General features: G+C 49.9%; 5 protein-coding genes across 6 annotated transcripts; 4 read left to right on the forward strand and 1 right to left on the reverse strand.

Annotated features, from left to right (window-relative positions):
• Positions 1 to 54: 54 nt before the first annotated feature.
• ONS95_009025 (uncharacterized protein) lies at positions 55 to 3592 on the reverse strand. The gene is made up of 5 exons (XM_058502592.1): positions 2653 to 3592; positions 2146 to 2566; positions 1543 to 2085; positions 916 to 1396; positions 55 to 706 (listed from the first exon to the last, which is right to left on the reverse strand). The coding sequence occupies exons 1-5, from the start codon at positions 2818 to 2820 to the stop codon at positions 517 to 519; spliced, it is 1803 nt and encodes a 600-aa protein (XP_058361521.1). The 5' UTR covers positions 2821 to 3592; the 3' UTR covers positions 55 to 516.
• Positions 3593 to 5578: 1986 nt separating this feature from the next.
• ONS95_009026 (uncharacterized protein) lies at positions 5579 to 9390 on the forward strand. Of its 2 annotated transcripts, XM_058502594.1 has the most exons (5): positions 5579 to 6941; positions 7079 to 7103; positions 7273 to 7339; positions 7422 to 8943; positions 8999 to 9390. In XM_058502594.1, the coding sequence occupies exons 1-5, from the start codon at positions 6938 to 6940 to the stop codon at positions 9034 to 9036; spliced, it is 1656 nt and encodes a 551-aa protein (XP_058361523.1). In that variant the 5' UTR covers positions 5579 to 6937; the 3' UTR covers positions 9037 to 9390. The 2 variants fall into 2 exon arrangements, with proteins under 2 accessions (XP_058361523.1, XP_058361522.1); XM_058502593.1 differs by lacking the exon at positions 5579 to 6941 and having other exon boundaries at positions 7273 to 8943.
• A 2565-nt stretch (positions 9391 to 11955) lies between these two features.
• On the forward strand, positions 11956 to 15765 carry ONS95_009027 (uncharacterized protein; the record flags this gene model as incomplete). Its single annotated transcript, XM_058502595.1, has 1 exon — positions 11956 to 15765. The coding sequence occupies one exon, from the start codon at positions 11956 to 11958 to the stop codon at positions 15763 to 15765; it is 3810 nt and encodes a 1269-aa protein (XP_058361524.1).
• A 1032-nt stretch (positions 15766 to 16797) lies between these two features.
• ONS95_009028 (uncharacterized protein) lies at positions 16798 to 17370 on the forward strand (the record flags this gene model as incomplete). Its single annotated transcript, XM_058502596.1, has 1 exon — positions 16798 to 17370. The coding sequence occupies one exon, from the start codon at positions 16798 to 16800 to the stop codon at positions 17368 to 17370; it is 573 nt and encodes a 190-aa protein (XP_058361525.1).
• Positions 17371 to 18080: 710 nt separating this feature from the next.
• URE1 (Urease) lies at positions 18081 to 21619 on the forward strand (the record flags this gene model as incomplete). The annotated part of the gene is made up of 7 exons (XM_058502597.1): positions 18081 to 18101; positions 18331 to 18417; positions 18529 to 18555; positions 18644 to 19072; positions 19193 to 19980; positions 20026 to 20917; positions 20999 to 21619. 7 exons carry the CDS (start codon positions 18081 to 18083, stop codon positions 21317 to 21319), a joined length of 2565 nt encoding a protein of 854 aa, XP_058361526.1. The 3' UTR covers positions 21320 to 21619.
• Between the last annotated feature and the right edge of the window lie 256 nt (positions 21620 to 21875).

A 21875-nucleotide genomic window follows, 5' to 3' on the forward strand; every position in this document is an offset into this window, starting at 1 on the left:
ACAGACACACACACACACACACACACATCCAAGGCCTTTGATTCATGCTTCAGTTCAGTATCGATTTTATTCTGGTCAATTATCTCCGCCTCGCAATTCATATCAGCTGCTCACCTGCTCAACTAGCTACCTATCTACCAGCCAGGATATTTCATCATATTTAACGCGTGGACGTCTTATCTTGTCCTGTCCTGATCCTTGTCCTTGTCCATGTCCATGTCCATGTCCTTGTCATCTCGCCACATCTCGTTTCATTTCCTATGATTTCCTATCATATCTTACACCCTCTCGCCCATCTCCCATCTCCCGCCGAAATGTATAGCTTCACCCTATCGCCCTTCCCATCCACACTTCTATCCACTCAGCCTATTTTTTTTTTTAAAAAAAAAAAAAAAAAATAAGATTAAAACTAAAACTAAGGGTAAGGTAAGGTAAGTCCTCGCCAAAGCAAAGCCAAAGCAAACCACACACACGCTTGCACCCAGGCCGCTCATATTCACTCCGCAAACCAGCCAACTATGCGATCTTCCCACCCTTCTCACCCTCCTCCGTCAAACCATCAGAGTTCGTGATTGCAGACGAATCTTTCGCGTCTGTCGCGTGGGCTGAAGCGCTGTCTGAGGGGAGGGGACTGCTGCTGCTTGTGATGGGTGAGGTGTTTGTATTCTGGTGGTCGTTTTCGTCGTCGTGCCAGAAATCTTTTTGGCTGATGGAAGGAGAGTGTTAGTTTGTAGTTTGTAGTTTGTAGTTTGTAGTTTGTAGTTTGTAGTTTGTAGTTTGTAGTTTGAGTTTGAGTTTGAGTTTATGGGTGATGTGTGCTGGGGAATATATGGGGGAAAGCAGAAAGAAAGAAAGAAAATAAGATGGGGGAGGGAATAAGACAAGAAGAAGAAGCAAGAGAAAAAAAAAACATACCCCTTCGCCGCCCTCACAATCCACGCCGGCAACAACCCCCCCTTAATCCTCCACGTCCATGGCTCCTTAGACTCCTTATCAGCCGGCACAATCCTCCCGCCACTCACCGTCTCCAGCACCCACGCAATAGTATTCAGCACAATATAGCTGACAATGCCCGCAATCAGCCCATACGCAATACTATACGTAAACGGCATGATGGCGATGGTCAGAAACGCGGGGAGCGCGTCCCCGAAGTACTTCCAGTTGATGTCTTTTGCTGCGGTGGCCATCATGCAGCCGACGATGATGAGCGTGCAGCCTGTTGCCCAGGGTGGGATCGATGCGAATATCGGCGCGAAGAAGATGGAGATGAAGAAGCAGAGGCCGGTTACCATTGCTGTGAGGCCGGTCTTGCCGCCTTCGGAGATGCCGGCGCCGGATTCGATGAAGGCTGTTACGGGGGAGAGGCCGAAGAGGGAGCCGATGGAGATGCCGAGAGCTGATGGGGAGGGGTGCGTTAGTCTTGAAATTTCAGGGTTTAATTTGGAGTTTGGAAATTAAGAGGTTTAGTCCGTTGGAGGTCGATTTCGTCTGATGTTGGAATGGGATGCATGAGACAGGGACAGGGATACGATGTTTACTTACCATCAACCAAATACGCCACAGCCGAGCCCTCGAAATCCTGCGTCTCGGGATCAATCGCTCCAGAGAAATGCGCCATCGAGTACAGCGTACCCGTACAATCCAAAATATCCACATAAAGGAAAGTAATAAGCGCCAACCCAAACTGCCCAGACGCACCACTCAGATTCCACTCATTGACAGCAAGAGTATCGCGGATAGGATGGAAGGTAACGACTTTCTTGAAGAAGTTGAAGTTGTCGTCTCCGGTGGGGTCGTGAGGGAAGTACGTCACGGATGTGGAGCGTGGCCAGGAGATGATGCTGACGAGGAGGATGCCCGCGATGATGGCGCCTTTCACTTTGTACATGAGGAGGATCGCTGTTAGGAAACCGCCGCAGAAGACTCCGACCCACAATGTGTGGGCGGCCATTTTATCGACGCCTGGAGGACAGAATCCTGTATCTGGGTCGCGGTCTGCGATTGCGCAGCCGGCGAGTTCAAGGGGGACGGATGTTGCTCCTGTGATGGCTCCGATTCCTGCGGAGTAGGTCAATCCGATGATGGCTGTTGTATGTCAGCTGATTTGCGTTCTTTCTTGAGGTGAAAATTGGAAGGTAAACTCACTCAAATACAGACCAATACCAACACTCGAACCCAATTTAATCGACGCGGGAATCGCTCTCGCAAGCCACTGTCGCATACCCAGCAGCGACAACCCCACGAAAATAAACCCTTCGATAAAGATAGCCGTCAAAGCAAGCTGATAGCTCACGGGTCCAAATCCATACGGTCCCACAACCGTGAATGCGAAATAGGCATTCAAACCCATTCCAGGCGCAAGCGCAATCGGCATGTTTGCGAACAAGCCCATACAGAAAGAGGTGAGTGCGGCAATGGCAGCAGTTCCAGTGACGAAGTCACGAGTCATGCGATTCAGGCAGAGAGCGTATTCTGGCTGGCCGGGACATTCGAAGGGGCTTCCTCCTTCGGAGATCTCGCAGGCGCCGCAGGTTCCTCCGCTGGACGTAAGGATGTTTGCATTTACCTGTGAACGAAAATTTAGCAAGCTTGATCTGAGACCGAGGATTGAAGTGAATTGCAATTTAGAAGGTCAGTTTTTGGAAGACTTACTGATATAATATAGGCCATTGCGAAAAAGGTAGCCAGACCAGCTCGAATCTCAGTGAGGAATCTGGATCCCTCTCGAGCTTTTGGGTGTCCTGAGCCCATCAAACGAAAGCGTCGCCCGACAATGCTTCTTGCGACAGCATCGTTGATCTTCTTTGTGAAGCCAACCATCTTGAAGTGCTATGTATGTAACTAGCTAGATAGCTTAAGATCAGCACACAAGAAAGCAAGTCTGTAATCGTGATAAGGCTATACGAAGCTGATTGAGCAGCGCAAAGCAAAGTTGTGCAGAGCTCAAAGATGGTCGGCGGTTTGTCGGTTGATGTTTATTGAAGGTCTTCCCAGCAAGTAAGGTAAGCAAGCGACAGCACGCACCACTTGATTTCTCTTCTGTTAACCTCACTTCACTTCATTCACCCTTTTTCGCGCTCCCCAGCAGCAACAGTCAGTCGCTCACTTATAATACTTTCTGTCCAGTCCATGCGATACGACGGCGACGGGATGCTTATCTCGGAGGAGGTCAGCGTTTGTCGATTCTATTTGCTGCACGGTCGATAGGCTTTTTGCTGCCAAGGGACCGAGAGCTGGTTTCGCAGCTTGGCGGAATGGAGATTGGGAATTAGGGATTGGGGGGGCTCGGGGGGATCGAGAAAGAGCGGGCGAGATGGCCTTCTTAGGGTTGATGCTGCTTGGCGATGCGGTGCTGGGGGCGCTGGTGGTTTGGCGAGTTTCTTGTGTGCCGGTGGACGCCGGCTGCCTGCGAGTTGCCCTTCTTTGCCCTACGGAGGTACGGTACTGTACGCTTCTGGGGCCAGCCGCCTCGTGGGAAGAGCCATGTGGGTATGGGTAGGGCCCTGCCGAAGCGAGGAGGTTTGGGTATGATATTAAACTCATTTGGATGTGTACTACTTACGGGGGATATTGTATTGTATTGTATTGTATTGTATTGTATTGTATTGTATTGATAGGAGACACAAGACAGTAAGTACAGTGAGGTTCTCGCTTGAAGCAGTCTGAGCCGGACAGGGCAGGGCATACAGGCCAACCAGCTGAAGTCAGACTGGAGTGGAGTGGAGTGCATGGCATGGTCGATCCCCTAGGGTCACGTTTACTCAAAGTGCAAAGCCCTGCTGGGATGTGTGCTCTGTCAATTGAGAACTTGGAGGGCAACATCTGGCGAGTGGTGAAAGGATGGTAATCGCTTTGATTTGACGGCTTGCGAATGTCACGCGAGCGTACTATTGGCATTACCTTATATTTGTGTTGCTCGATGTTTTGGATATTTTGGACATTTTGAAGTTGAAGAATTGAAGAAGAATTGACGCGGAAAAGGAGAGTAAAATTTGTATCGTATTCCTCGCATGAGCTCCTGCCCTCTTTGACTATTCCCCCGTACCTTGCTATCGGATCATCTCAAACTCGGAGTAATCCTGGAAGTGATAGTTCAGGGTTCATGTCAGATGAAAATAAGGGTGGATGACATGCAGATAGAGCCGAGGTTCTCCCTGGTAATGTGGAAGACTGACTATGAAAATAGTAGGTGGTATCCTTATCTTAGCATGCGAGCCAGTGATGTGCTCCTGATAAGAGCCTAAGAGCGCTACTGTCAGAGAACGAAAACCAGTTCATGTGGATGTAAACCGCATCATCAACAGCAAGCTGAAAAACAAAGCAAAGGCCAAATGCAAGGCACGAACAGAACTTTGCGGTAAGACAAGATGCAGCAGAGTCTTCTTACCCTGGTAGATGCCGTACAACAATCAACACGCAGCATCGCGCACGCAGGTGCATCCAGACTCCAGCCTGCATCTTGCCCTCACAAGAAGCCGCGAAACTTGTCGATGCCCCAATGACAGCGGGAATTTGCATACCCAGCAGTATTTAAGACTTGATGACATCTTGCAGATCATACACAAATACACTGTAGGAGTGTAACACATCCCGCCAGTTCATTGTGTAACTTCGCTACGACTTCCCGATTCCCACGCCATGCGGATTCCGACATTGCAGTATCGGAAAGGAAAGGAGGCTGAGAGGCAACGGAAAGAAGGTTGAAACCCGATGTGGAAGGGATGTCCTACCTCCGCACGCGATTTTTGGATGCAGGTACCACGCAACGCAACGAAACGCAACGCAATGCTTCACAGGGACTCGGACAAGCAGGACAGAACATAACGACATCCGGCTCGGATAACCCTGCTTTCGGGATAGGTGGCACAGGAGCTGGGCTGGACCGAGCAGGCAGATTCTGTACATGTGCAGCATCGGAAAGCCACAAATTGGATGTTGGGATTCCGAGAAGCTGGTTCCGAGGTATACCAGGGAACGTGGCTCGTGTCTGAGGGGGGCGTACGGGAATGAAATCATGAACACCACAGTGCATCAATATGTTGGAGGTGGCGGAGTCGGTCAATATATGCATGCGGCTGAGAATACTGGGCTGGGCTGGAAGACGATTGAGAAGTGCGTTGTGGTTGTTCTAGGAACCGGTATCGAATCGTACTGCATGTGTTGGTACCGGATCTATACAGCCAGGATGGAATCATGCCGTGTGAGGTGGACGCTCGCTGGTAGGAGTTCAGTGGTTAGAAGAGAACAGAGCTGGAAAAGAGAGGAAGAATTGAGGAAATGAAAGTTGCGAGGGGGGATATCGGGGACGTGATTTGGAATCAAGGTGAGCTTTATGAGAGAAACATAGGAAGGTACGTCGAAGATTCTTTCCTATGTCATTGTCAACAGAACACTCGGCCCGGATGGAATTTATTGCCGACTTTGATTGGGGATGCAGCCCTTGTACTTCTTGCCTCCTCATACGAGGTAGGTATGGTTCTCTTCTTCAGTTCAGCCTCTATCTCTCATTTCACTCCTCTTCAACTTTGGCAATATCATTAATTTTCCAAATTTTCTTTGGCTGTCTAAACTTACTTACCTTGACTGCTGCTACTCTTTGTCGGGTAGCTGTGTCCTGATCGGATGGTATTTCTTCTGTCAAGAGCTGCTCCAAGTCCGGAAAATAACCTTCCTTTTTACTTTGAGTTTTGTCAATATCTACCACCTGGCTGATGAAATCTGCTTTACGTTTCCATAAAATGTATTTCTCTTTCTCGGCAGCACATGACGCTGTTGTTGGAATGCCGTTGATATTGGTAGTTCAAATTCATAAGCTGTCTCTCTCTTCCACCCTCTTTCTCTCCCGCTCGTTATTCCTCTGGTAAAGTGAGTCGCTCGTGTTGGTAAAAGATGTAAGCTCCTAGTTGGATGAACCGAGAATGCCACCAAGGAAATGGGATCAGCGAGCAGCAGATGGCAATTTAGGTCTGCAGGAGTAAGGTGCATAACGCAATTCAGACGGTTCGTGGTTGGATCGCCCGTCATACAGTCAAGCAAGGAGAAGGCAATCGAGTTTGAGTTTCCTTTTTACTACACTTACCTCTTTCGGCTCATCGGATGTGCTGTTGTCACCCTTCAGACTCTTGTTCAGAGGAATACGAACCAATCAACCACTACTATTTCAAGCTGATCGGCCTTCTCGCATTCCTGTTCTCTTCCCGTCGGCGCGCTCTTGTGCCTGCAAGCCTACCGTGGGATCCGGCCAGTAACATTTCCTTGAACAAAATTTTATCATATTAAGTGCATGATCGGTGAGAGAGAACTCCGCATCCGTTATCAAAGTCTCGTGTTCACTGCGCGCACTTCGGTATGGTCGGTATCTTGAGTTTGGTCTACTTCAAACTTCGGATGTCGGCTCCCGTTTGTGTTGACCGCATCGAGGGGAGAGGACCTCAGCAGAGCTCTGGAATGCTGGTTCATCCCGCCAGAATCTGGAACGAGAATTCATGCTCATGAAAAGATTGGCGTGATAATTAAAACAAAACAGTTCGGACTTGGTTGCGTTCGAAAATTCCTTCTCCACGTCGACTCACCTGAAGACTGCATCGAAAGATCGTGAGATCTGGTGCAAAACCAGTCTCACTAAGACCCTAGGGTGAAGGCTAACGAGCGTCCGACCAGTGAAATGACTCGCCGCGCTCAGGGGCATTCGTCAGCCAACGCAAATCACCTGTCCACAAAGCTTGTCGCCTCTTGTCACTCTTGGCATCTCCAATTTATCTTGGCAATACCATCAACTCGAAAAACCTCACGACTCGCGGGGGAGGAGAATATATCGTCAAAACAAGGTGATACACGGTCAAATCGAAGCGAGAGCGTGTTGTGTACGGCCTGCGAAAGGCCCGAAGGTTGCACCTCTTCCTGTTGAGAAACAGCAAGGTTTGATGGCCGTCCGAAGATGTGTATGTGCCCTGTCACCACCATTCCCCCCGTGATGATGCCCACCTTGGCAATCAGCCTGGGCGATTTCTTGGTATCTTGGCTTCATCATCTGTATCCATCAACCAATGAACCCTCGCTGACGCCGTCCCCATGATAGCTATTAATGATATCGAGACCTTTGTGTAAGTCGACTCCTTCTCTCAACTCTCACGACTCCACCGAGCCGTCGCGAGCCCTGTACCGCCCGTTCCGATGGAAATCTCTGCGGTTTTGCGCCCGACGACAGAGAAAGCGACCGCGAGCTCCAAGACATGAGAAAACGCCAGCCAAGCATCGCTGACCGTCAACCAGTTTATTGTTTCCCAACGACGAATGGAGTGACACAGGCTACGATGATTCTCTCGTGGCACAATTACGGGTATGTAACTGTCCTTCGACTGTCCATCCTGCCTACATTCATCGGATAGGAGCCTAATCTGACGCTGACTCTGTCGTAAAAGCCCAACGTCTCTTTTACTCAATTCGCCGACGACAATCTCCAAACGCTCTCGACGCGGAATGCAAACCAGGATGGAACCATCAGTGGCTTCCTCTACGTGCCCGACCTCAATACCGACGATGCATGCTACAACCTTACGAAACAATACGCTCCAGCCAACGTCACCCGAACCGCCAATCTCCCTCAGACCGACTTCACACTCGTAGCACTCGCTCCTTGGATCAATGTCGACTGTACATTCGAATACATGGCTGCTGCTCGGATGGCTCCAGTCCGAGCCTTGATATTCTATCAGCCTGGAGACGATACAACGACTCCAGATTCCAACTCAGCGGCCTGGGATCTTCAAGATGGCGGGGCATGGAGGACGCACCACCCATTCCCAGTATATGCCATTCCCGGAGCACTCGGTTCATCCTTGATGCACCAGCTGAGTCTGTACTCTGGAAACATGACCGAAGTACCGTACGGGCACGAAATCGCGGAACTTCCTGATGTCGATGTCAGAGATTATGTCCGGCTGTACACGGAAATCGGGCTGAGCACCAAGACGGTCTTGCCGACCCTCTGGGTCTACTTCCTGATCGTCCTTGCTGTTCTGGTGATCTGTCTGGGAACTATATCCGGTCTCATGCACTTCGTTCAAAGATCTAGACGGAAATCGTTACGTCGACGTGTTGCAAATGGCGAAGTAGATCTCGAAGCACTTGGAATTAAACGACTTAGAGTTCCTCAAAAAGCAATTGATCGCCTACCATTATTCATCTACGTGTCAGAGGACGAGAAGTCATTCCCAGCGTCGCCACAGAAAGAGGAACATTTCGTCAGCATGACACACGAAGATGACTTCAGTGGAGCTTCCACGGTTGTCGGATCGGACCCCCGCATATATGACATGATGTCTGCCAAAGAGCTTGCTACTGCAGAACTCATTCCAATCGATGAAAAGACTCCTATACCAGATTCTACACTCGTCCACAGATTTCTTCCATACGTTCAACCTACTTGTGCTATCTGTCTAGAAGACTTCGAATCTGGTATCTCTGAGATCCGAGAACTACCTTGCGGCCATATCTTCCATCCAGAATGTATCGACACCTTCCTCGCCAACAACAGCTCGTTATGTCCGATGTGTAAAAAGAGTGCGTTGCCAATCGGTTTCTGTCCTACAATCATAACGAACGCAATGGTTCGAAGAGAGCGCAATCTACGGCGAATCAGGTCGCGGGTCTCTGTTCAAAACGAACCTAGAGATGTTGAGGCCTACGGTGCCCGTCGGCGAGTTCAAGATCTCAGAGCAAACATCCGAAAACACTTTTTGAGCCCACGTCAAGCGGTGCAGCCATTACCTAGGCAGCCTCAACCAGTGTTTGTGGCTCATCCTGGGGCAGGTCGTGATCAAGGCGCTTTGAGTCTGGAGCTCTCGGGACAAGATTTTGTTGAGCGGAGGATTCGAGAATTGCAAGCTGGACAGATTCCGATACGAGATCCGGATCTCGTTAGTGAGAGGCATAAATCTAAGTGTAAGTTGTCTCGTCTCTCCGTGAACCAGATTCATATTACTAACATCCTACTTAGGGCGGAAGAATCTTTCCAAGGCATTTCCCGGCTTTTGAAAAGCATCGATTCAGGGTGACGAGATGAGATGAGATGAGATGAGATATTTGATATTTGAATTTAGCGTTTGCATTTGCATTGATTGGCGGTGTGTGTTTATTGGCGTTTGCAAAATACCTTGGGAGGATTAACGGACGATTTTGGAGTATTATCGGTGAAGGGGTTTGCCTATAAAGTTGGGAAAGAGGGGGACAGGATCGGTTGGATAGGATGGGATGTGATGGGATTGGATAGGACAGGATAGGATCTTTCTCCACCACATTTTGGTACCTTTGTACACAGAGCTCCAATACGTTGATCGGGGAGTGGCAAGAGAAGAGAAGGACGGATATGATAGATCTAATGAATGAAGAGAAGATGTCTACCTTCAGATCATAAAAGAGTAACCCCGAAATGCCCACGGTGTGCTTGGGCAGCGGGGACCACTAGTCGCTCTAATAACTTTTATCTCCCTCTTTTGATAGCCGCGCACCAACAAGTAAAGATGCTGCTAGCTAAGATACCTTAGTATAATACGACCAAGACAGAGATAGGATAGTAATTCCTAGGTTACTTATTATCCTTTGAATTGCCTTCCAGAACAACTATTTTACCAAGGCCTTAGTTAGTGCGCGTCCCCTGTGGTACAAGCAAACCACCAGAATCTTAGTGCCTCGCTTCAGCGCCGGGTCCTGTCAAAAGTGTGTTTACGGCACTTAAAAGGGATAGGTAGCTACTCCATGGGAACTTCTTTGCAAAGTAAGCGGGGAAGCCTCGGAAGCGGGAGCGAACAAAAAGCAAAGACTGGTAGTATGTGTATCAATCTTCGAGAGTGTGGGTGCTTGAGCTTGACACAGGGGCGTTCCGCGTTCGTTGCAGGCAGCCAGCCTTGAATCCTATTCCATTGCTTTGGTTGATGCTTCCTTGGGTATAGCGTAGCCCTTTTAGAGCCTCACAGGTATATCTCACAAATCCTCGCAAGAATTTCGACACTTCGAATCATGCCAAAGTATTTGCGTGGCTTGCGCTCCTTCTTGTCATTTCGCCTTCTTTGCACACCACGACCATCATTGTATCTGCCCGTTCGAGGGATGTGAGCTTAGGTTATGTCTTGGGGATAACCACCTCTGCAACTGAACACTCTTCTTTCTAACTGGCCACCAAACTACAAAGACCCACACTACAAGAGAGGTAGCACTAAAGGCACAAGAAGTACTTTGGTACAAAGAATAGGATTGAGCAAATCTCATGATATCATATATCTTAGCTGCGAAGTACGGCAAACCATGAGTGAAGAAAAGAATGGATTAGATAGAATATCTCTAAAGAGTGTAGTAGTTGTGATTATTCTAAGTGTTCTTGTTGGTGTTGTGTCTTGAAGGAACAATGGTTTCACATTTATGTCACTCTGTGTCTTACTGCCTGCAACAGCAGGTAGCGAGCGTAACTTCTTTACACTGCAACCAAACCGGGTGGTCTCACCACAATATAACAGTGCGTTCAGAAGATCTCAGGTTCAGGCGGCTTTGTGGCGTGGTTGGCTGTAAGGGACACGGCAAGAACTTGGTTTGAATCGCCTCTTTTGATGTCATTGTTTGTGGTAGAAAGATGAGCTTCATGTGTGATGACCAAAGAATGTACAGCCTGACAGAACTCGACTCGGGGACTTGACAGGCAAAACTGTCCGTGGCACTGTGACTCCGGGACTTCTGGAACTTTGGCTAGATTCCTCCAATCATATATTGTGGAAAGATTGTCTGATAGACCATTGTCTACGAGCTTCGCCTATCATTATGCAGATGGTAGAGAAGATCGCGATTGGTGCCACCACATGTTGCACATAAGGAAGTTGGGAAAACTTGGTTTTGGTTCTTGGAGATCCATTAATCGTGCGGATATTGCATGTCTTGTTTGGAATGAATCTGTGGCCTACGCTTACAGACTCTCGCTGCTTTTTGAATGCAATTTGAGGGGAGTGGCAAAGAGAGTGATGGATGATTGAGCGAGCTAGGGGGTTCTGGGATGCCACAAACTGGACTGGCGACCATGGCTTTCCCGATCCATGCAGACAGTACAGCATAGCGGTGATACCTTAAAGAATTCGAAGGAGATCAAGGTCTGTACATCGTCTATTTGTGGATTTTTCTTTGCACATGCCAGATGCATTCGAGGAGCGTTAAATCAACAGGACAGAATAAACAGTAGGGAAAAACTCACCAGAGTTAGGACGAGATTCTCATAACGTCTAGCGAGGTCAGCCAGTTCTCCTTTTCACCTTAAGAAGTCTAAGCTAAAACGAGAAAGTTGCAATGGGATTCGAGGTCATAAGTCTCATCTGCGCATGACTCCGGCACCAGCTGGTTCCACCATCCCACAATCACGAAAAGGTTCAAGCAAGAGCTTTGTTGAAGGTTTACACAGCATCAACTCTCACAAAGTTCCCAACAAGTTCCCAGCAGTTCCTCATCATGTTTTCATCAACTTGTTGATTGAGCTCCCATCAAGTTCCCGTCTGATTCCTAGTCAACTTTTATCAAGTTTCCATCGAATTCCTACCAAATTCCTATTGAATATTCACTTCTCCAACCAGACTCCTACTAAAATCCACAAGGAGTCATAAGGTCGCGCAGGACATCTGAGGTTCCATTGACTGTTCTAATTCATAATTGGACGATAGCACAGTAGTATCACAGATGACATGTAGAACAAATGGCTTATGCCTGAGAATATAAAGACGACTTCGGACTACCTGTCCGGCTCTCAGAGTAGTGTCGTTCAGTCAGCTTGTTGTCAAGACACTGCACTGAACTTTGACTCACCAGTTCCGATATCTCGAGAGCATTCTCTTTGAACTGAGTTTTGCAGCTTTAATTAGCAAAGACGTAGGTAGTGACACCTTTGACAAAGTGCCAGCAAATTCCTGAAAAATCGAATCCGCCATGGCCCCCGTCGGAAATGCTCCACTTCAGCTCGCTGTGCTCGGCGGCCGTCCAGCGTTCCCTCGTCATGCGCCTGTGCCGTTAATCCATACCCAAGGCTATCGTGCCACAGGAGACTTCACCGCAGTCGATGCCATCCTCGGCAACGAGCCTAATGAGGAGTCCAAGGCGCGTGGCAGCCAGCAGCGCTTTGTTGCAAAGATTCTTCCTGGGGTCGGAAGCTTTGGGAAAAGCTACCGGGTCGCTCTGCAATGCCGTATCCAAGAGTTCCTGAAAGTCGATCCGGACAAGACCTCAGTCATCTGCGTCAGCAGCGGCACGAACGCGCTTCGGGCCGTACTGACCGCTGTTAGCGCTAGCGGGCCCACTAGCCGCAAAGAAGTCATTGTTCCCCAGACCACGGTTGGAGCGACAGTTGAAGCCGTTATTGACGGAGGCTTTGAGCCAGTCTTCGTGGAGGTCGATCCGGACTCATGGCTCCTGTCGCCCGAGGTCACCGAACGCTTCCTCTCAGACAAGACCGCAGCAATTGTCACCGTGGACTGGCTCGGCACTCAATGCGATCTCGGACCCTTCCGCAAACTGGCAGACAAGCATGGCATCACCTTGATCTCTGACAATGCTCAGAGCTTCGGCGCTACCAACGGCCAACCGCCTTCGATCGGCCTCGCTCATGCTACTATTTACAGCTTAGGCTACCCGAAGGTCTTCACGGGGGCAGGATCGGGCGGTCTTATCGTGTGCCCGAAGTCTCTGGCCGACCTGCTGGAGCGCAACCCTACCGGGATCCTGCGTCATGAGGCCCTCGCCGAGGTCAACGCCTTCATGTGTCTCCGAGCACTGGATGTCCTCCCGGAGGCCCTTCAGGCTCGTATAGAGGCTGGGCAATTGTACCGGCAGCTTCTCGCTGGTGTTCCTGGTGTTACTTTCCAGCAAATCCCTGCTGGGCTGGGAACAAATCACTACCAGGTGAGTGCCACGATCGATGCCAAGAGCTTTGGACTCAGCGCGAGACGAATCTGCAATGCTCTCAAGGCCGAGAATGTTCATTGCAGTGCGGACAGAATGCCATGTGTCGCTGTCAATGGGAAGTTTAGTCCTCACGGCAGAGTTGGAGGAGATCTCAAGCACAGCCAAATGCTGGCTACAACCTCGATCACCCTCCCTATCTCCAACAGTATCAGCCTCGGCACAGTCAGGATCATCTGCGACTTGATCAAACTTATCCAGAGGTGTACAACAAACATCCGTGAGAAAAGGGAGTCCGATAGTGCTCGAGACCCTCCTAGCGAATCTGCAGACGTGGTCGACCTCGAATCGAAGTTCCGTCAGCACTTGACCATACCAGTCCTGGACGATGCCAGCGTACACTCGAAATTTCTCGTTCCGCGCAACTATTTACCCATGCACGACATTTCAGTCGACGAGTTCCTCGAGCGACTCAAGTCACAACAGCAATGGAGCCGGGGTGAATGTGTTTTCAAGGAACTTCGAGTGGATGCGATTATCGGCGGGGCAGTCATCCTCGCTCCGCACAGCGCCGGGCAGCCTTTGGACGCAATTAATCCCGTTGCTCTGGACGAGAGTGGATCTTCAGTGAACGTCACGCTGGTGCCAGGAGTTGATGGCTTAGTGACGGTTCGAAAGTCAGCTTCGGGGTACGGAATTGACGGCAACGGTGCACCATGGCTGAGGCGGCAGTCACTGTTCTTGAGGTCCAGTCGGGCTGTGAAGAAGACAAGAATGTTCGTAGTACCTGATACAGTCACGGACAACAATGGCAATGTTACCCTCGTGCTGCCATACATCCCAAGTCACTCTTTTGGAGAGATGGTATTTGCCAATGTGGGTGCCGAGTCCATCGTGAAGGCCGTGGTAAACATGTTCTCCCGGATGGCCACCTCGGTTTGGACCGAGGGCCAGGAAGAATGTAGCCCCTACTTCATTCAGAAGGCGCACTTTGCTCGGATGAGAAGGCGGCTCAAGATAGCTCGTCAGCAAGACAAGACGCTTGACCGAATCCTGAAGCAGGAGACTGTCATACTGAATGGGAGGCGATTGTCTGGGTTCGAAACGGTCATGAAGAAGCTGGAGTGTCATCCTAGGCTGGCCAAAATTTCGCCCAAAATCCTCGGCGAAATCCACGGCGACCTTAATATCCACAATGTACTCAGCCGACTAGACCCAGAGGAGGATGAGCCACTGGCGCTTATTGATCCTCGCGGTGTTTCACTCCTTGGTTCCTCTGATGACAAGACTTTCGAGCGTGGTGACTATTGCTATGACATCTCAAAACTGCTATTCTCCCTGACTGGCTTTTCGGAGATCAGGAAGCGTTTTTTCGATTACTCTGCTGACGATGATTCTCACAAACTCACAATTCAGAACCACCCCGGTTCTGATACCATGAACGGTGCTGCCCACATGCTCATTCCAGCCCTAGCAGCCAACACATTGATGAAACAGTGGATACACAAAGTCGAGCACGATGGCGTTCGATCCTTTGAGTTGAGGTTGAGGGTTGGTGAGGCGGCACACTTCGTTTCAGATAGCGCTTGTGCTCTGGGTAGGGACACACCATGGGAGATCGTGCCTCTGTTTCTCATGGGACTTGAGAAATTGAACGACGTTATCGACCTCTTGGAAGGAGAAGCTGAGCTTTGTATCAATAACACGGAGACGTCATCTGACTTTGAGTGCGTACCTACAGGTGCAGAGTTTGGAATAGCGATGATAAATCATGTTCTGTTTGATTCGCAGGCATCGAATACAAAATGGCCCTATGATGTGTTGGAACTCTCCGTCAAGAACGAATCTGTCTCCACGCTCCAAAAACTTCTCTGCGAAATGGTCGGAACTTATTTGCCAAAGCGTACCGCGGTATTCATCTCGACCGACCCAGGCGAGTGCGTTAGTAACTTTCCATGTGTGGTGATCCATCCATCAAATGGTGTGAGAGGACAGACCCACATGCTTGCAGCGGCAACACGCAGGACTATTGCATTCTTCAGAGATTGCAGAGTTCCTCAGTGGGCCATCGAAAATCTGAGGATCGTCCACGTCTCCTCGACAGGATCATCATCCCGTTCGCAACTCACCGCAAGAGACAACGACAAGCTTCTCTCCCCCGGGATCTTCGGCATCTCACCTCTGCATTTGGCCCTGCTGCAGGCGAACCAGCTTCCCTTCCCGAAGCCTGGTCGATGGGTTGTCGAGAATGACTCATTCTTCTTACTCAGTAAGCCTCTGGCCATGGGAGGAAACGAACTGTGCCTTCTAGCCATCGAGAGGCCGACATCGAGCTCAAGTCTGTCCTGGCGAGTATGCGTTGACAATTCCGAGCAGAGGGACGGTCTGCTCCTCGCTAAGAGCTTCAGAGACATCCGGGCGCATGAAAATGGAGAGAGGCTAATGCGAACGACGTCCGGAACCTTCGTGCCGCACCGTCTATCGGAAGTCATCTCGCAGAGAGAAGACGACTACGCGAAACGGATGAGTCCTTTCCTGATTGACGTGGTGCTCCCGCACTTCATGAAGCGGGACGAGTGGATTCGACTCAGTCATCAGCAAGGCTACGGCGTGGACTCGCACCGTGTGTGGAATAACGCTCGATCATTTCGGAACGTCTCCCAGCTGGTCGAACTGGCGAACGGTGGAGACAAGATGAGCTTTTATCATTATGGCTCCGACTGCGAGTACCAAAAATTATTGTCGAACGTTCCTGATGACCCTCGCCTCAATAGTCTGGCTTACGCTGGTGCTGGAGTTCAATGGCACCAACGTCAGGTCAATCAACCCACGCACTCTTAATAGGTAGATCCCGTATGGTCCTTGCTAGCCCTGTCGACTCGAAGCTTGAGCTGGTACACAGCGAGCTCTGGTTGGGAGATGGAGAAAAGGTACGATGCAAGACTAGTGCAAGTGTATTTAGTCGAGTGGGAGCTCCTTCATCAATCAGAACCCTTTGCTCCCCCCATTATCCACGAGAAGGATTGTGATCACTTCGATGAAACTGCTTTCTCTTCGCTCCTCACACTGGAGTTATAGCAATTCACTATTATAGAGTCAACTCGTTCCATGCCAACGCCCACAAACCAAGCAATATGCTCGCAGCCGGTTGTTGCAATGCCAAACCCTATTTTGGAGGCCGGCTGGACTCAAGACGATACTTCTTAAAAACAAACAGGTGTCCGCTTCGATGCTGAAACGGCGGACAAAATGGAAGGAGATGACCTAGAGGATAAAAGAGTTGATGTCACAAAGCTCTTATTGGCATAGTAAGGTCAGCTACAACAATTTCAATTTTAAGAATTCTGAACTAAATTTCCTAAGGGAGGAAGAACAAAAAAAAGAACTAGTAGAAGTAGAAGAACCCTGACGCCTGAGCTAATCCTAGAGCGTCCTAGAAGTCAGGGTATTACCCTCAGTCTGAGCCATACATACCTAGGCAGGTAGGCTCGTAGGTACTATTTGTGGTGATTCGACTGAGAGTCACGTGCCCAAGCATGGTCCCAGTTCCTAACAATCGAGAGATTCCAGAGAGATATAGAGCTGTGAGAAACATAATTTACCTTATTTGCAAAGACAAAAGATATACGAGCGTGATGGGGAGTCGCACTATTCTCATGACCCTTCTGCAGAGCAATAATTTCAGTGATAACTTTACACAGCCCTGTAGTACCCAGGATGGCACGACACGTATATGTGACTACCTTACCGGAATCGATTGTGCGATCATGTGCAATTAGCTTCTACCTATATGATGAGTTCCCTTTCTCCTCAACCGATCCACGGAAAGCACACACCCCACACGTATACACACACCTGTCAAAGCATAACAAAATGCTTCAGACAATGCCAAACAAGCTCTTCATTCAGATGTCTGGTGCACCAGGCTCTGGGAAGAGTACGATGGCAAAAAAGCTCGGATGCTCCGTCAATGGGGTAATCATCGATCATGATATTCTCCGATCTTCCTTTCTTGAAGCCAACACTCCATTTGACGAAGCCGCAAAGCATGCCTACCAGCTTCAGTGGATCCTAGCCCAGGACTTCATGAAGCAAGGCCACAGCATCATCATTGATAGTACCTGCAACTACCAGGAGGTACTCGACCAAGGGTCTGCACTTGCCAAACAACACGGCTTCACCTACTGGTATGTCGAGTGTAAGGTTCAAGACATTCCCCTATTAGACCAACGACTGCGCAGCCGGGACTCAGTGAAGAGTCAGCGAGCCGCCGTCGACTGTCCTCCTGCTGCCGCACGCAGCACCCGTGCAGACCAGGACTCACACGCCCTCTTCCAGAAGTGGATCGATCACCCGTGCCGCCCACAAGACAATGTCATAATCGTGGATGCCACGGGCAACCTAGACGCGCTCCGAGATGATGTGTTAAGGCAGATTATGGGATAGCCTGGACGGTATTTCCAGGGAAGTGTTGAATGGACTTCGCTGGTATGGTGGGGCAGTCACGGACGATTGGAAAGGGTTCATCAGAGAATTAAATTACCATGGCTGTCTGCGGCCGAACGAGACAGAGAACGAGAGAAAGAAAGAAAGAAAGGAAGAAAGGAAGAAAGGAAGAAAGGGAGAGAAAAAGGTTCATTCATAGTCCAAGCCCGCAACCTCGAAGTCCGTGAACATCCCAGTACCCTCGCTCTAGATGTAAGGTTATATCATTGAGGTCTCAAGAAACCCCCGTTGCCCCGTTGCCCCGTTGCCCCGTTGCCGGGCCGTATCTGCTCTTCTGAGCACGAATAATAATGCGATAACTTTTGATACTTTGAAGAAGCAAGATCTATTACTGCACGTCATAGCACAAGCCAATCGGATGAGTAGCATCATCCAATTAATCCACTCAGCCTTTTCCTTGCCCCTGCCCAGCCGGGGATTTCGCGCTGTCATGGCTGTTATCAACATCCCTACCGGAAAAATCATTGCTTATCGGCGCGGGGTGATAGGTAGGCTCGTAGGCTACGTCCCAGACTCGCATCTCCAACAGCTCACCAGCTCACTCCTAAGCTCAATAATTGAAGCTCCTCCGGACCTGGAACTTCCTGTCTACTGTACTTCTCCCTCTCTGTTCCAGCAGAGCAGATTGAAGAGTCGCAAAAAGCATCACGATGCATCTCGTTCCGAAAGAGGTGCGTTCTCCTTTCCCTTCTCTTCTTCTTTCTCCGACTTCCTTTTCCTCTCCCCATTTGCTGTTCCCGAGATCAGAGGGGATGACTCCAATTACCGATCCCTATTCGGACTCTCAAGGGAGCTAGAGGGGATGGCATTGAAGCCCACCTGAAAGATGGGATCGAGAAACTGCTGTATTAATTGGAAGTAAGGAAATCTGCTAATGTATGCCATTGTCGCGTCGCACAGCTCGATAAGCTCGTTATTTCGCAGCTGGGATTGCTTGCGCAGAGGAGGCTGGCGAGGGGGGTGAAGTTGAATCATTCGGAGGCTTGTGTGAGTTCTCTTTTGTCCGGAGGTGTGTCTGGGGGTTAAGGTGGTCTTTGGATTGGAGCATGATATGAAGAGGGGAGATCATACTGACTTTTTGGTTGGATTGGGTTGTAGGCGCTGATTGCGAATAATTTACAAGAAGTTTGTCTCCCCCTCCCCTGCCCTCTTCCTCCCTCCTCCCAGGACCCTCTACCCAGACACCATACTGACACAACCTCTCCCCCTTCAGCTCATCCGCGATGGCGCCCACACCGTCTCAGACCTCATGTCCCTCGGCAGCACGATGCTCGGCCGACGCCACGTCCTCCCCTCCGTCTGCTCAACCCTCACAGAAATAATGGTCGAAGGCACATTCCCAACCGGCACCTACCTAGTCACCGTGCACCACCCTATCAGTACCGACGACGGGGATTTGGCTAGGGCGCTCTATGGCAGTTTTCTGCCTGTGCCGAATAAGGATCTTTTTGCGTTGTCGAGGGAGGAGGAGTATGAGGGGGTGAGGATGCCGGGGGCGGTGGTTGTGGTTAGGGGGAAGAGGGGGAGGGATGGGGAGGGAGATGGGGAGGGTGTGGGTGTGGGGAAGGGGAAGATAAGGTTGAATGAGGGGAGGAGGAGGGTGAGGTTGAGGGTTAGGAGTTTGGGGGACAGGCCGATACAGGTGGGTGCTTGATTTCCTTTGGGTTGGATATTTGGTTGGAATGAGGAGGAGGGAGGAGGACGATTTGGAGAGGGCAAGAGGAAGAAGAGAAATCGGAAGAAGACTGGCTAATTTTGGCAGATTGGTTCGCATTACCATTTCATCGAGACGAATCCTCAGCTCGAATTCGACCGCGCAAAAGCCTACGGATACCGCCTCGACATAGCAGCAGGAACATCAGTCCGTTTCGAACCTGGAGATACAAAGACTGTCACTCTGGTCGAGATTGGAGGAAACAAGATTATTCGTGGAGGAAATCATCTAGCGACGGGCAAAGTAGATCTTTCACGCATAGACGATATCGTAGCAAAGCTCCAACAAGGTGGATTCGCACATGCGCCTGAACCGATTGTTGACGCAGGACATATTTCTGGGTTTGAGATGGATAGAGCGGCGTATGCGACGATGTTTGGTCCTACAGTTGGCGATATGGTAAGATTGGGTTTCACGGATCTTTGGATCAAGGTCGAGAAAGACTTGACGTCGTATGGCGATGAGTGTAAATTCGGAGGTGGCAAAACACTTCGTGAAGGTATGGGTCAAGCGACTGGTGTTTCCGATGAGGTGTCCCTGGATCTGGTGATTGTAAATGCGTTGATTGTGGACTGGACGGGTATTTATAAAGCTGATATTGGTGTCAAGAATGGATATATTGTTGGTATTGGCAAGGCTGGGAATCCGGATGTGATGGACGGGATCTCGCCGCCGAACATGATTGTGGGGTCTTGTACCGATGTTATTGCTGGAGAGGGGAAGATCATTACGGCTGGTGGATTTGATTCGCATATCCATTTCATTTGTCCTCAGCAGGTTAATGAGGCGATTGCGTCGGGTATTACGACTATGCTTGGTGGTGGTACTGGTCCTAGGTATGATATCGGACGAATGTTATTGACTTTCGCTAATGAGAACAGTGCTGGGACGAGTGCTACGACCTGTACTCCAGGCAAGAATTATATGCGACAGATGCTCCAAGCATGTGATACTCTACCTGTCAACTTTGGAATCACAGGCAAGGGTAATGATAGCTCTCCTATTGCGCTGAGAGAACAAATCGTCGCTGGAGCATGTGGCCTCAAACTGCACGAAGATTGGGGAACTACGCCCTCGGCCATCGATTCCTGCCTCACAGTCTGCGACGAACTCGATGTTCAATGTCTCATCCACACCGACACACTCAATGAATCCGGTTTCGTCGAATCCACCATCGCCGCCATCAAGAATCGTACAATTCACACCTACCACACTGAAGGTGCCGGAGGAGGCCACGCCCCAGATATCATCAGCGTCGTCGAACACGCCAATGTTCTCCCTTCATCAACGAACCCCACACGACCATTCACCCGCAACACTGTGGACGAACATCTCGACATGCTAATGGTCTGCCACCACCTCTCCAAAAACATCCCCGAAGACGTCGCTTTCGCCGAATCTCGTATCCGCGCAGAAACCATCGCCGCCGAAGACGTACTCCACGATCTCGGCGCCATCAGCATGATGTCCTCAGATTCCCAAGCCATGGGCCGCTGCGGCGAAGTCATCCTCCGCACGTGGAACACAGCGCACAAGAATAAAGTGCAGCGCGGCTATCTAGCTGAAGATGAGGGAACGGGAGCGGATAATTTCCGGGTGAAGAGATATGTGAGTAAATATACTATCAACCCGGCTGTTGCGCAGGGTATGGGTCATGTTATTGGGAGTATTGAGGTGGGGAAGCTGGCGGATCTGGTGGTTTGGGATCCGGCTTGGTTTGGGACGAAGCCGATGACTGTTGTGAAGAGTGGGTTGATTGCTTACGCTCAAATGGTATGTCCCCTCCCCTCCCTCTCCATGCCATTTTCGCTTCTCATCTGTGTACAAATTGACATATTAACCCCCCTCCCGCAGGGCGATCCCAACGCCTCCATCCCCACCGTACAACCCATCATCGCCCGCCCCATGTTCGCGCCCCTCGTCCCCTCAACATCCATCCTCTTCGTCTCCGCGTCATCCATCGCCAGCGGCAACATCGCCTCCTACAACCTAAATAAACGCATCGAAGCCGTTAAGAATTGTCGGAGTATCGGCAAGAAGGATATGAAGTTTAATGATGTGAGGCCGAGGATGAAGGTGGATCCCGAGAGTTATAGGGTTGAGGCTGATGGGGTCCACATGACGGCTGAGCCGGCGGTGACGTTGCCGTTGACGCAGGCAGCGTTTGTTTATTAAGCTGTTAATGGGCGTCTCTATGAAGAGAGACAAAATATACCTTAGGTACTCTGAATTCAAGCAGCTCTGAGTCGGTGATCGCTCCAAAATTTCTACAGTCTGTTTCCTATCACTCACTTACATTACATTGTATGCCCTTCCCAAACACTCTGGACCCGGTTACCTCGAAATTTACGTTTCAGCACTTACCAATTCAAGAAGCATCCCTGTAGAGCGAGCTGAGATTTCTGTTGTATTAGCTCCAACATGTAAGAACACTAAGTCACTTCAAAGAATGTCGTTAGTGGTTTAAGGAGAGGAGAGGGGTGGGAAGAGGGAAGGGTGACAGTGACAATGGCGTGGGAGGAGGAGGGCCGAGGCAGTGAGGCGAGTGTTGATATTCGCTTAGCATACCAAGGTATAGATGCAGAAGAAAAACAATCAATCACGATTTACGTCACGCAGCATTCATCAAAACACACAATTCTCTATCCAACAAGCTTCATACTCACCCAGCCAATTCAGCGGACTTATTCTCAAATCTCAGAAATTCAATTCCCTAATCTCAATATTCTTT

This window comes from Cadophora gregata (assembly GCF_030347475.1).
Source record: "Cadophora gregata isolate MNR1 chromosome Unknown scaffold_3, whole genome shotgun sequence".
In the NCBI taxonomy this organism is placed as follows: Eukaryota; Fungi; Ascomycota; class Leotiomycetes; order Helotiales; family Ploettnerulaceae; genus Cadophora; species Cadophora gregata.

Excerpts from the sequence above, each read along its gene's own strand:
- ONS95_009025 (XM_058502592.1), bottom strand. The coding sequence starts at position 2,820 with ATGGTTGGCTTCACAAAGAAGATCAACGATGCTGTCGCAAGAAGCATT. Across the intron at positions 2,567-2,652 it reads CAATGGCCTATATTATATCA|GTAAATGCAAACATCCTTAC; the intron begins GTAAGTCTTCCA and ends TTTCGTTCACAG. Across the intron at positions 2,086-2,145 it reads TGGTATTGGTCTGTATTTGA|CCATCATCGGATTGACCTAC; the intron begins GTGAGTTTACCT and ends GACATACAACAG.
- ONS95_009026 (XM_058502594.1), top strand. Across the intron at positions 7,340-7,421 it reads CTCTCGTGGCACAATTACGG|CCCAACGTCTCTTTTACTCA; the intron begins GTATGTAACTGT and ends CTGTCGTAAAAG. Across the intron at positions 8,944-8,998 it reads TGAGAGGCATAAATCTAAGT|GGCGGAAGAATCTTTCCAAG; the intron begins GTAAGTTGTCTC and ends CATCCTACTTAG.